The sequence below is a fragment of the Dasypus novemcinctus genome, chromosome 13, assembly GCF_030445035.2.
Source record: "Dasypus novemcinctus isolate mDasNov1 chromosome 13, mDasNov1.1.hap2, whole genome shotgun sequence".
Taxonomy (NCBI): Eukaryota; Metazoa; Chordata; class Mammalia; order Cingulata; family Dasypodidae; genus Dasypus; species Dasypus novemcinctus.
The window spans coordinates 100,472,692-100,487,263 of NC_080685.1; the positions used below are offsets into that span (position 1 = coordinate 100,472,692).

General features: G+C 46.8%; 1 protein-coding gene across 1 annotated transcript in view; it reads right to left on the reverse strand.

Moving 5' to 3' along the window:
* Nucleotides 1-109: 109 nt before the first annotated feature.
* Nucleotides 110-14,572, reverse strand: part of PTPN14 (protein tyrosine phosphatase non-receptor type 14) — a 169,493-nt gene continuing 155,030 nt past the window's right edge. The window contains exons 17-19 of the mRNA XM_004470998.4: nt 14,119-14,353; nt 11,245-11,408; nt 110-7,482 (exon numbers count right to left, since the gene is read on the reverse strand). Coding sequence (XP_004471055.1) covers nt 7,354-7,482; nt 11,245-11,408; nt 14,119-14,353 — 528 coding nt within the window. The 3' untranslated portion in view covers nt 110-7,353. The remainder of the gene's footprint in view (nt 7,483-11,244; nt 11,409-14,118; nt 14,354-14,572) is intronic.

Consider the following 14,572-nt stretch of genomic DNA (forward strand, 5'->3'; position numbering starts at 1 on the left):
AATTTTCCAACGCCGTTTTGCCTATGAAAATAATCCCAAAAGAAGGGATGTAGGTGCTTTCAACTAATGTAACATCTATAGTACAGAAAATAATTAGCGTATTCAATAGTTTCTCTGAAAAAATGGTTTATTGCATATGGAAATCAATAGATATCTTTTACAAAAAAAGGTTAGAATAAAGATCTCACATTTGTAAAGGCACATATGAAACATTTTACAGCAATAAGAGGGCAGTGAGGACATAAACAATACACAAAGACCAATATCTAAATAAGACTTTATTAAAAAACACAGGAAACAGTGCAAAAAATACTGTCAGAAGTCAGTTTTATATACCTGATAATTGTATATAAAACTGGCAAGCATAAGCTTATTTACTGATATAAAATTACACATAGAATAGCATGCATAGTCTTATTTAAGGCTTTTAATATTATTAAATTGACAGGGAATTTATACCAAAATAAAGCTGACAATAGATACTGGTAAAATCACACCCTTAACCTAGGGAATGTCCTATAAACTTTTCTGCCCCTCCCCCCTTACAACTATACTTTGGTGCTGGAGGAACTGGGCTTTGATCTTGCAAGGTCGCGAGTGGCCGCCAGGGGGAGATGTGTTCTCAAGATCCCAAGTCCCAACCTGGAATGTATTTCTTACAGCAACAGTGTAATAGGTGGGAATTCCCAGGCCCACCCACAAAAGCCAGCCAGAGCCCGCTGAGGCACCCCTTTGTTTTGGCCACCTTTCCAGCTGTGTTGGAAATGAGTAGGCTTTTATGGGTTGACCAAAGAAACTTAACTGGTTTCTAAGTTGGGGGCTTGATAGTACATTGTTTCACAATTTAAAAAAATCTGTCCGGGGAGCCAATACAGCTCAGTGGTTGAGAGTCTGCTTCCCACGTACGAGGTCCTGAGGTCAATCCCCGGTGCCTCAAAACAAAAACAAAAACCTGTTAGGACCTGTATGCTTCCCTTGGTCACACCCTCACAGAGAAAGCTGCTCGGATCCTCAGCAAGAAGCTGTTGGAGCATGCCTTGAGGAGGAGAGGTGGCAGGTGCCCCGTGGCCTCCCAAGTCTGTACAGTGACAGCCATAGGGGAGAAATTGTCAAAGCCAAGCCAAGGCCCATCGAGGTAGTGAACGCCCAGTGCCCCACTTCTTGCCCCCCTGACTTCCTCCAAGTCAGTATTGGGCATCTGAGCCCGCCCTGGTAGGAATGGTAGTCCTAGGAGGTTGGAGCTGGGCAGGTGTTGGGTTAGGGGAGAATGGAGCAAGAAGAAACCTAAAATGCCAGAGCCACTTAAAGAAAACTTCATGCCATTGTCCTCAGGAAGTCATCGAGGACTTGGCTTGATTTTCTGTCCTCCCCCTGTTCTGGATGATTCTGGCCCATTGAGGGTCATGACTTGCCCTCTTTCTGTATGAATTTGCGTGCAGAAAATGTGTGCACATGGTGGTAAAAAGTAGGTCAGGATGTGTCAGAGTGTTCTGTATGGTGGTGGTGGTGGTTTTAGGAGGTACCAGGGATTGAACCCAGAACCTCACACATGGGAAGCAGGCGCTCAGCCACTTGACCAACATCCGCTTCTTGCTATAGACCTTTTTATAGGAGACAAAATGTGAGGTCAGCTGGAGAAGGCTCTGACAGCATGGAGACTAGAACCTCATCAGAATCTCCAGTAAAATCCTCATCTGGATGCCAGGGCTAGCTTCCCTATAAAATGGCGGCCTGACATTTCACAAGGCCCCTAGCAGGAAAACCAGATGAGACCAATGGGTAGAATCTAAGTTTTGCCTTCAAAAATGATGGTCTCCCTAGCATTATTCACAAGTCAGCCAGCCTCGGATTGCATCCCCACATGTGGTATGTTTATACCGCACCACTTTTAGAACATTCCCATTTCCAGAATGAGCAAAATAAAACAAAGCAAGTTATACTGATGGTGGTGAAAGCAAAAAACAAAAAACTATTGCCAGTTGTTTTCAATTATACTGCAATTCACAGCATTTTATAAAACACAGACCAAGGATAGTATCGAATACTGAATTAAGTAGAACATAGCCCAGTGAAACAAACTAGCCTGTTAGCTGGTGTAACAAGTTACTTAAGGTTATACATTTATCATCTGCGTCTGTAAACCCTCCCGCCCCCCATCCCCCAATTTAAGTATCCTCCAGCAGTTTAGCTGAGTATGGAAGGAATGGAGGACATATACAGGAAATCATCTCTGATGAAGAGAAACCTTACTTCTGAACGGATAAGATTATAATGGCTTTTCAGATTCCAAACAGTGGCAAGAAAATAAAAATAAAATTTTACAATGTTCAAGTTGGGAAAAAAAATGGCCCTGAATTAGAGCTTACAGTTCTATGCTGAAGGTATTGATTAGCTAATACTGCAATTGACGGAGGTGGGGGCCCCTGAGAGTGTTGGGCAGTGCTGATTTGAGAGCCACGATGGCTAAACTCAAAGCAGGTTTCCTGAGATTTTAGCAAAAGTTTCCACCCAAGGCCCAAAGAGATCCCGCTGCGATCTTTTCAGCTTTCTCTTCAAAACCCTATCAGGTGAGGAGGCATTAGTGGCTCCCTGAAGGAGGGGGAGGAGGAAAGCACAGGACAGCCGGTAGACTGGGTAACCGTTTATCCTACCCCTCCCAAGATAACTGAGAAGTGACTGCAGTACAACTTGTCAAGGTTCCTGGGAGCCAGAAGTGTGCCTCGCTCATGACGGACTGGCCGGGACATTTAAAGAGGCTCTGATCAAGCAAGATGATTCAGCAGGAAGAAGCTAGCAATGCATGAATCTGACGACCTCAGTCGTGGCCAGTGCGACTGTACATGGTCTCACCTATAATGTCAACTAGTTCTGCAATAACTGTTGTATCCATCAGGGGCCATCTATCTGTTCTTTCATGTCTTCCAGTAGCCTTAAGGGAACAAAAGTGGGGGTAAGAGGCCTTCCTTGTTGACAGTGATCTGGCTATTTTCATTCTGGTAATTTTCATTGACTAGATCTTAGTCCTTGAAACTTTTAAAGCTTTACTAGTAAAATAAGATTTCCTAATCTCATATTTAAGACCCTCATTTTCTTATGAATATAGATTCAGCCATTTTGTAGCTAAAAGGTAAGCAACAAGGAAAAAAAGCATGTTTTTAAGAGCTGACCTGTAAAGCAGATTTTTAAAAATGCAAGGCCAGCAGAGTCCTAAGATGCTCTTGGAAAAAACATAGTGACACAACAGAACAGTCCTGCCCATGTCCCTGAGGAGACAAGGACGACTCAATCACTGTATCGCGTCCTCCCGGTTTGTCTGCCTGAGAAAAACAAGACTTGCCATAACATGCAGCACCTCTGGGAGCCAAGGGGACGTGCAAGGTGGCAGGAAAAGAGGGGCCACCAGCGGCAAATGAGGGGAGCTGGTGCTCCTGAGCAGCCAAACCAGGCAAATGTGACGACCTCAAAACCAGAATCCATGATATTCGTCGAGCTCTACCTCAACGCTTAAAATCAAGCAAGAGTGAAAAGAGAACCCAGTGCAAGCACCAGTCTTTCCCAGAGGTCCCACCTCACAGTCTGCATCACTAGGACATATAGAAAGGGAAGCAGGGAGAAGAGAAATGCCAGGGTTAGAAAAAACGTGGGTCAATAAACTTTTTGTTAGCAACCTCAGGCCTGACCTAAAATCCCTCCCTCCTCCTCTGCCTCTCCCCATTTACAGCTGCTCTCCGGGAAAGCTTATGACACTTTGGGAAAGAATGATCCTGGTGGCCGAAAATGTGGCAGCAGGAACAGTGACATTCCACACAGACATCAGTCATGTTCAGGCAGTACCTGGCTCTAGCTCTCCTGACTTTTAATAGACATCCTTAAATTTCTTTCTAAAATGGGAGGCAATGAAGCTCTGACCTGTAGGAACTGACTCTCATCCTTCCCTTGACTATCCCTGACAGCAGTCAATTACCCAGTCCCAGGAATTGATTTATGCCAGATATTCAATGCCAGGTGTGTGGACATTTAAATAAGGAACTTTTTAGTTGGGGATGAAGACCTGGTCTTGAGTCAGAAGATACAGCTGTATGAAGCTGGAAAAGATAAGAAAGGTGGTCGCCTGGATAAACACACTTACCTATCTGAGGTTATTACGGAAAGGTAAAGGTGGTTGGGTCTCCCAGCACCCTCCCGGCAGCACCTACAAAGACCTGAGCCCTCTAGCCAGGAGAGTGAAGGACGAGGGGACCGGAGAGAGAGAGCCAAACACCGACAGCTCAAGTATAATCTGAAACTCAGTTCCCAGGGGAGCGGGCTAGCTCAGAGGTTGAGCACCTGCTTCTCACATACAAGGTCCTGGGTTCAATCCCCAGTACCTCCTTTTAAAAAATCATTATCCTCAACCTAGGACCACCAAGGAGGCTGAAGTAACATTCTCTCAATTTAAACTTCTCAAAAGCTTATGACTCAAAATATTCCACATGAAGATGCTTTCACCTTCCCTGATTGTATTCATCTCCAACTAAGTAAAGAAGCTTAGTCCCCTTAATTCTCATCTAAAAAAATCAGTGCCTGACATTCCTCCCTAATGCAGCTAACTCCTCCCTTTTTTTCCAATCCAGGGAAAGAGGTGTGTATAAATATAAATGCTACCTGTAAATGCTACTGTAGACTCTCACTAGGACATGGTGTCTCCTTAGAACCCAAATGAAACCAAAGAAAGCCCGGTGGAGCACTGCCCAGCTTCGCCAGCAGCCTCATCGCATAAGGAGGAAGACAGCAGACTTGGGCCCCTGAGATAAGGGACTACAGTCAACAAGGATGGACACTTTGGGTTTAGCATAGCCACGTGCGTGCTGTTGAAAGAAACAAAATAGGTCAACTAGAAAGCTCCAAGCCAGAGGCCTGACAGTGTTTGATGGCTTTGTTTTGAGATGGTCTTGCGCTCTCTTTCTTCTCCTCCATTTTTAATTTTCCCCCTTCACATCCAAACTGCAGCAATAGAAGCCGACAGCTCCAGCTTCAAGCTTGATACATCATCAGGAAATCATTCCAAAAGCTCTAACTAGATAACTAATTTAATACACTTTACTTCAAGGTTTATTCCTTGGCTTGCTTCCCAGATATAAAGCATCTCTGGGCAATTATTATGCAGATGCCACTGAAAGGACTTTAAGTGGCTGCTGCTAATTTAACAGGAGATGTGTTGGCATTTGCTGGAGTTGGGAAAAGGAATGCGAAATGGACTAAAGAACCAAAAGCATTTGTTTTTAAAAAGGAAATATGTGGAAGAGCTTTTAAGTGTTTTCCTTTGGCTTCAAATATAAACTTCAGCTAGGAAACTGAATATTAAAGCTACTTCCTCCCTGCATTTTGTGCACTAATGAAAATTTGCATAGCATAATGTCAGAACAGTGAACTGGCTTGGATGAAGCCCTTAAGAGATGGGCTGAGAGACAAGAGATCTGCCTGCTGCCCATGTTAGACCTTTTCATTGCTAACGTTGGAGCGTAAAAGACAAAAGATAAATACTGATTTTGTTCATCATGCAATAAACCAGTAACTGCAGACCAATTGTTAAAATATCCCTAACAGCAAAGTTCCCCCAAAATGAAAAATCTCCAAGAAATAGAAACAAGTACCTCTTTGCCTGTTGATGTTCCAAGTTCTGAGCTTCAGATAGGGTTAAAAGTGTTCCACTGAAAATACATTTAATACATGGTCTTCTTTAGAACTTACACTAAAATTCTGGAATCTACCAAGCCCAGTTGAAGTTGGCCTCCTTGACTGACTTTTCAGACCTGGGCTAAGAAGAGAAGAAACCTCCTCCCCCAAGTACTCTAACACAGAATACTGCCACCACAAGCCTTGGTCGGATAAGAGACCAGTTTGATTCACATTCCAAAGTGGCTCATCAGAAACCTGATTTCATACCCGTGTACTTGTGTGTGGCAACAGAAGTCACAAGACATGCTCTTTCTGGTTGGTTCAATGCCATTCTGTATATTTACAGCTCACCAAAAAAAGAAAGGAGCCCTGGAGGAAGGTATAACCTAATGCCTGCAGTGGTAAAGTCTACGAACAAGCCCACAATTAAAGAACTGTGTTCAAGAAGAACAAGACAGGAGAGAGGAAAATCCCCTAAAATTCAGCAAGAGGGAACTATACGGACCATGAAGTTCAGAAGGACAGAGACCAGCCGAGAACTGACCAGAAGGAGGGTTAGCAGGGAGACGAGGAATGCCGCAAAGGGCTTCTTTGTGAGAGACAGCGCTCACGTCTTTCCTAGAGTGGGGCAAGATGTGGGTGCGGGGTCATGCGTGGCTTAGGTGCTGCCAGCCCAGTGGGGGAGCACACTTCTGCATGCTCCCTAAGGGAAAACAGCCCCCTCAGTCAGCTTGCCCAGCTGTTCCCTGCAGAGCCCCCCAACGCTTCCTGACTGATGGGAAGACTGACTGCACCCAGCAGCTCGAGCTCCAGCTTCCAGCACAAGCACCGTATTTCAACAAGACGAACTGCCAAGGCCCTGCGCCTCCTTTCTCTTCCCACTCTGGGCCATTATCTCCTCTCAACGGGCAGGAGGCCTAGTGAACAGATGGCCTGGCCCTGGGTCTCAAAACCACCAGACTGGGGCCCCCTGAGCCAACACAGAGAAGCAGCAAGGTCCCAGGGTGCCGTCCCCAGCAGGGAAGCCCAGGCTCCAGAGTGGTCAAGGAAGATCCAGCACAGAGCTCCTTGTTCATCCTGGAAGGTGCAATCACTGCACCAACAAACGTTCAAGCCGGGGGTGGCAGACACTAAGGGAGGTGAGGACAGAATGGAAGAAGAGAGGAAACCAACTGTCCACCAGGGCTTGCAAGCCAAAGAAAATGTTAGCGAACAGAGGTTTCTCTTCAGGAAAGGATCGTGGCCCTTTGCATTTCAGGATGAATTCATTTTCTTGCCATCTTTGATTTGGACGCAAACCATCATGCTGATCAATTTCAGGCTTGGTTCCAAATCCGGCTGTGACTTCACTAGAGATGTGTTCCCTTATGCCTCTGTCCCCAAAATGAGCCACCAGGCACCCTGACGTATTACAATGCAGATCAGTCAAAGTGTGGTTCGAGTGGGAAGCACTGTATTGTGAAAACTGGATTACACTGAGTCACAGAAGTTATTCCAGAGGGGTAAAAATAAATTATCTCTTACAAAATAATACATGACGCTAGCCTATGAATAAGCTCGGCTCCTGTCTCCAGAACTCGTGGTCTGCTGCCAGCCGCCACACCCTGCCGGGGAAGCAGCCGTTGTCTGGAGGGGCCGCCCCAGCCGCAAGACGGGGCCGGGCCCCCCCCGCCCGGGGCGCCGGGTCTGTAGAGATCAGATGAGCCTGGAGTTCTGGAGAAAATGGATGAGGACCTGGTAGACGAACTTGTACTGGGCGATGGTCTGGATCATGAACATCCTTTGCTCCCTGAGGAACCGCAGCATCATGGGCACTTCCACCTTCTGCAAGAAAAGAGAAGCACCAGACCCCAGGTGAGCACCCGCCTGCCCGTGGCCGGTCGTCTTTCCCTCTTACACGCGCAGCCCACGTAAGGCTACGGGACAAGGCAAAGGACCCTGCCCCTCGAGGCTTAACCGAGGAGCCTTGCCAGCAGCCAGGCTGGGGGTCGTGCGTCACGGATGCGATATTTTAAAATGCAGGTGGGTCCGTTAGGTAAAACCCAGAGGTCTAGAGGTCACCCTGACTGGTAACTCTCAACTCCATCCCGACCCAGGGGTGGGATTTGGGGTGCCTCGTTTGACATCTCTGGGTTTTCGTTTCTTTGTCCAGTAAGGGCTGCAGGGTGGCCTTATGTGCATGTTACTTACATTCTCTAAAGCTCAGTGTCCTCGAGAATAACATGGACTAATTCATAGTACTGACCTCATGGGCTCAAGGGAGAAAATGCACGTAAAGATTGAGCACAGTGTCTGGCACACAGCGAGTTCTTGCTAAATACAAGTCCTTATTCGATGATCAACTTTAATCGAATGGGGGACAGTAACCCCTGTCCTGCCCCCTCACAGGACAGCTGCCCTGATCAAGTGAGCATTTACGGGTAAGCCTCCCAAAATGTGAAAGCACAGTCTCTCAACACCAGTCACGTTTGGAGCAAAAGCCTTCAACTGAATGCCTTTTTGACTCTTAAATGAGATTGCATGTGTAGAATCGCTCTTCAGTGGGAAGGATTACTCCCGGGGGGCTGCTGGTGTCTGCGCAGGCTCAGGGGCTGCTCTGGCGTCCCCTCACCGTGTCGTTCCACCTGCACCAGCTGGGGCATGTACGGCACAAAGACCACTGAGCCACGTGGCCGTGGCACACTCCTCACCTCTGGGAGCTCGTGACCCAGGCGAGCCACAACAGCGCAGCATTTGTCAAGGACTGAACAAATATCAGAAATAAACCCAGGGAAATGGATTTGGCTCAGTGGAGAGAGTGTCTGTCTACCATATGGGAGGTCCAGGGTTCAAACCCAGGACCTCCTGACCTGTGTGGAGCTGGCCCAAGCGCAGTGCTGATGGGTGCAAGGAGTGCCGTGCCACGCAGGGGTGTCCCCCGCGTAGGGGAGCCCCATGCACAAGGAGTACGCCCCATAAGGAGAGCTGCCCTGCACGAAGAAAGCGCAGCCTGCCCAGGTGTGGCGCTGCACACACGGAGAGCTGACACAAGATGAAGCAACAAAAAGAAACACAGATTCCCATTCTACAAGAATAGAAGTGGACACAAAAGAACACATAGTGAATGGACACAGAGCAGACAACTGGGGCGCCGCAGGGAAAGGGAGAGAAATAAATATAAAATAAATACTTAAAGAAAAAAATCTGTGCTTCACTGCTTGTGCTTAACTTTTCTAGGTTAAGAATGAGACTCCCAAGGAAGAGTCAAGGAAAAAGGTAAGTGACTTCACTGACAAAATAAAGACTGTATGAATTACAGACTAAAATATGAAAGTATGCCAAGGCCAGAAGCCATGGGAAGAAAGTGGGAAGGTTTGCACGCAAGAACAGGGCACATTACTTCATATTTATTTGTCAAAATCTTTGTTCCACTCTTCTCCTGAAATAGGGGCTTGAATTTTACTAGCCAGGCTTGAAACGGCATCAGAACAAAGTAGAGCTTTCCCCCTCACCTAAACATCTACCGAGAGCAATTATAGGAAATGGGACAGATAAGGCTGGCTCTATTCTGTGCCAAGGGAAGGGAGGTGAAAAATATGAGTCATTTTGCTATCTTTGAATATCGATGGGAACAGAAGTTCTTTTTGGACTCACCAGGTCCCAGCAAAGAATGTTCTGGCATGCAGCTGGGCATTGAGGAAATCCGCTAGGCTGGGACCCACCGTAGAGAACTGAGTCACCCTGAGCCCACAGCAAGCCCAGCGGAGGCCCTACCGGCCGAGCCCCTCCCTCAGCGCGGGGCTGGCCCCGACGTGCTGTCGGCGCTCTGCTGCGCCAGGAACATCTGGCGACCAGGGAGCCCTCGTGTCATCGCGTCGCTGAGGCGCAGCCTTTGATGGTCTCCATAGAGCTCAGCACAGAACAGCTTTTCACGTCTGACAAGACGACTGAAGGGCTTCTCAAGTTCAAAGCGGGGAAGAGGGAGTGGAGGAAGAGGGAGCGGAGGAAGGGGGTTCAGGGAATGGCGAAAGAAGGCGAACCTGACCAAAGTGACCGAAGGGGGAGGGGCACGAGGAGGCCCTTCCTCCTCCCCCGAGCTGCGGGGGGCGCCAGCGTGCGCTCAGGTCGGCCGTGAGCGCCTGCCGTCGCCTGGCGCTGGGCGGATTTGGGACTGGATGGCGAGTGACTCGCGGTATTAGAGGCTTCCTAGCAAGGACAGGGTGGAGGAAGCAAACGATACAGAAATCCTGTGTGAGACAAAAGGGCAAAAATGGGCAGAAGCTGAAATTTCTCAACTCATTCCATTTTGCTTATGGATTAAGAATTTTTTTTTTCAAACACTGCTACAGCATGCTACTCTTACTTTTCAGCAACACAGATACTCTTATGTAGAGACCAAAAATGTTTCCCAAATTAAGGTTTATGGGCATGGAGTTTAAAATTCTCTGGATGCGTTTAAACTTAGTATTTGTTGTTCTGGGGAAAGTTTTTAATATAACAGGCTTGATGGGGCAATATTTAATCTGATTTTCAAACTACTGATGCTTTTTGAGTAACTAAGTATAATATATATTCCTCCTTAGAACATCCATGATGATGCTCCTTGATTTGAAAACTACCAAACCACTACAGGATTTGCCTTCTATTTTCCAAGCTGTATAGGTTGAACAATGAATAAGAACCAAGTAACACCAGGTGTTGGGAGACAGGTGAAGGCATGGAAATTACTCGAACCAGGAAGTGGTCGATCTCATGCCTTCGTGGCACTGCTTAAGAGCCACAGGACACTGGACAAGTCACTTTTTTGTTTCTGGGCCTCAGTTTCCTCATCTGTGAGATGGGAGGAGTGCCCATGTGCCTGGCCACCCTAACAACTGCTGGGAGGACCAACTTGGAGAGAATAAAGTAGACCTTTACAAACCGTAAAGCCCTACGTGAACAGAAGGTAGAGGAACTGCTCTTTAGCTGTGAGCCGCTGTTGGTCTCATCCATGTGAAATTGAAACAGCTTCTCACTTTAGCTCCCCGATCCTATCGCAGTAAAAGAATGCCAGGTCCCTTGGCACACGCTCAGCCGCCCAGTTCTACAGGGAAAAACAGGTACTGTTCGGCGTACTCAGGTTTTCCACCCTGGTCTGCCATATACCACACCGTTGCCCAGTCTACACTAGTGCGAATGAGTAACCCCTTTTAAATAACCTCACCCTGGAGGGGAAAAAACTTTTCTTCCAGGTATGTACATTTTTACATGGGCTTCAGACCAAAAGACATCCTAGAAACACAAGACGGAGCTAGGTGCAACCAAACCACCCCCATGGAAAATTACCCACAATAAAACCAGACTGTCTGCAAAACACCGTAGACTTCTGAGAGCAGATGCCACCTAAGGTCAAGATGTTTGGATGTTTCCCATCTCCCACTTTCATTTCTTTTATATTATCTGGATAATCAGAGCATGGTGAGAGGTCAGAGATAAGAAAGGAATCTCGGGCCTGGAAAACTCTTTGTCAGGAGAAGAAATTAGCCACCGGGAAGGAAAGGGTGCAGGCCAAGGTTTGGGCGCTTTGTCCCTCAGGTGGAAGAGTGTGAGGGAAGCGAGAGGACTTACCTCGTTATGCTCCAGGCAGTAGATCATGAGTTCAGAGAGGATGACCACACCGGTCCTCCCCACGCCGGCGCTGCAGTGGACGATGATGGGAGGCTGCCACTCCACAGAGCCCTCCAGCATGCTGTTGGTGTGGCGCCGCACCGACTGGATCTCCTCCAAGTAGGCTGCAAGGCAGAAGGCAAATCCTGTCCCCAAAGCCCTGCCTGGCTTTGCAGACAAGTCAGAGGAAAGAAAAATGACAGTGCATCTTTTTTTTTCCCTTGAGTCACAATAATTGACAGTTCTTACAAGACACCTGAGTATTTGGCCGGTACCCACTGGACAGTCCTGGATCCAGAGAGGACCAGCTGGGAGACCATTAGTCCACGGGAGAATCTGCTCTTTAAATTAAATAGTTCTTTTTTAAAAAATTAAATTCGGTCTTCCCCTTTGCAAATCCCTGAGTCCCCTGAGCAGATGATTCTAGACGTTACTTACAGCAGTTCCTCCTATTAACAGACTGGGAACAGAACAACAGCTAAGTCCCCTTGAAACGCCCGCCTGTCAGAGCCAATTTCTGGTGGGGAGAGCGCATCCATCTGCCCTGGCTTCCTGTCTCTCACCGAGGCTTGACTTCATTTCTAGATTCTAAACTAGGCTCTGGGAGGCCCGCTTCTCAGCATGGACTCCATGTGGTCAGGACAGGGCTTTACCGTGAGTGGCTCAAGATGAGCCCCCCATCTAGGGGCAAAGCAGGTATGGGGAGGAGGGGGTTGCAGGTCGCCCCCCAGCCCCGGGCCTTCCAGCACCCGCCGGGCTCAGCAGGGCGGCTCAGGGTCACTCCTGCGGTCGGCCACGAAAGAAGTACAGCGCCACAAAAGCCCAAATGGCACACGAACGTAACCAGGAAGGGAGAGGATAGCTGTAATCCACATGGTCCCCAAACTGGAAGAGGTCCGTTACGAATTTAGACCTTGCAGTCGCTCAGGGGAGAAAGTGGTTTGGAGGTTCCTGATACTTGGCAACCCTCACCCTAGCGCTGCAATGTGCTTTGGAACCACTGCAGTAATTTAAAAACATCTTTTTACATACAATCAATAAGAACACCAATTCTTTATCATCTTATCCAATTGCCAAAATAAGCAAACTACTACTATTAACAACATAACATGAGATGAAGAACAAAACAAAGGGCAGGAAGACAAATGACCTGAGGTGAATAAAGAGTAGTTTCTACTGGAAAGGGGGGAAAATGTTAGGGGGCTTAGCATCCTCTGTCTCACAAAAGGCAATGCTAGCATAATGCTAAATTTAAGAAGGAAAAGGAAAGGGGAATGGGACAACCAGTAGATGCCATTTTCAAACGGTGCTTCTCTTATCATTCGTATTCAAAAAGAGTTCCTTAAATTGTAACTCAGTGAAGGCTTCAGAGGGCAGAAGACAATCTGGCCTTGGGGTCAGCACCCAGATAACCTAACCTGAACAGGGGCAGAAATCTTTGTTAAAATTTTAAAAACCTAGGAGGGATGGAGAGCCATGATTTCTATGACCCTACACAGCATTCCTTCTGAGATTCTTAGAAACCTCAGTTTAAAAATTTACATTCTTTGAAAATAGTCTGTATTTTTCAGAAATCTACATGGGCCTTAATAAATTGATTACTGGAAAGGAAGGAAAAGAGCACTGTTTTGAGGGGAAAAAGTTCTATGAAGGTCACTGCTTCCTTATTAAATCCTGAGCTACAGTTAATTGCCTTTTTTTTTTTTTTTTTTTTACCTCAGGCAAGTCTTTATACCTCTTTAGATCTTGCTCAAAGTTCTCTGATTCCATCATTTCTACTCTTATTTCTACTTCCAGGACCCAACCGCTCAAGTACCATTGTCGCCATCACGGGAAATGAAAAAGGTGTTAAGTTTGCATCAGAATCTTTCCGTTGGAACTTATCGGTGGTACTCTCAGGCACGTGAAAACTTTCTTTCTCTTCCCACTTCCTCTCCTTTTCACTACCTCCTCAACCCCTCTACCTCTTTTCTAATGAACATCAAGATAAAGCCTGGTTTCTGACATTATCTCCATCTGGATGACAGCCTAGGCAGAGGCCACTAGAGCATGGCCAGCTGGAGAGTAAACAGCCCGCTTCCATCAGCAGAGAAGCCCAGGACCTCCTGAGGTGGTGGGTGAGGACTGCTCTTTCTCCACCAGTCGGTACATTTAGGTGAGGGGGTGGGACGTGGCAGGGGCGACGGCGGCAGCCTCCACTGCAAAGCGGGACGAGGTATGGGGTCTTTCCCATTAGACTCGGAGGGCCATCTACAGCCAAGACTGTGAGCCTGTTTTCTTCTCTGCACTCTCAGAATCTGATAAAAGTGCCTGGCACAGAGTAGGCACACTCAAAAATATATGATCTTTCAAATTAAAGGATCCCATATTCTCTGGGAGAACTAATAGATCAGATAACCATATTCTGAAGAAATATATACAAATGAATATATTAGTCTTCTGAGTACATTTCAATTTCAAAGACTCCACGTTGGTTAAAATAATTCTTAGTCACTTAATCACAGATATGAGAGAGCACTGACAGGTTTACTGCTGTACATACAGGGCACAAAATGCAAACCTCCATGAGAAATATAAGTCATTAATGAGTAGTTAATGGTCTAGATCAAGATAGAAACAATTCATTTATCACAGTCTTAGCTTATTTGTATAGAAGATGAAATATAGTAACATTGCATCATTATTCTCTGTTCTTTACAATGATGAAGGGGCATGTATTTCAATGTTACAATACTTCTGCCACTTAAGAGAAAACATGCTCCCTTCCCATTTCAGCTCCAACTGACAGACCATTAGTGCAACTAGTGGAACTTCAAACTGGGGGGAAAAACTTACACAAAAATCCTTGGACATCCTCTGGGCAGCCGTGATCTGGCCAATCGGTGTATTGCAAATGCCACACTGTCCGTTCTTGTCCAGACAAAAGGTGCTTGACCTTCAGGCCTGTGGTTGCATAGCAACCAGAATCTGTTCGGAACTTTGTGGTGACCTTGAACTTGCCATAGGTGGCCGAGCTGTGCTTAGAACCCAGTTTGGGCCAGTATCGATGGCTCTTGTTTCGTCCACCCTCCTAAATCACACACAAAAGCACAATTGGGAAATATGTCAGGGGAAACTTTCATCTTCTTAATCTTAGCACCTGGGGACAGAAAAATGCAAACACTGGGGGCACTTGTGTTCAGAGGAGCCTGATGGCTAGCCCTCTTGTAAAGTGGGTGTGAAGTTTGAAGCACACCTTCCTCTTTCATTCACCAGTCTTGTGAAAATAGGTTGGCCTTCGGTCTTCTTA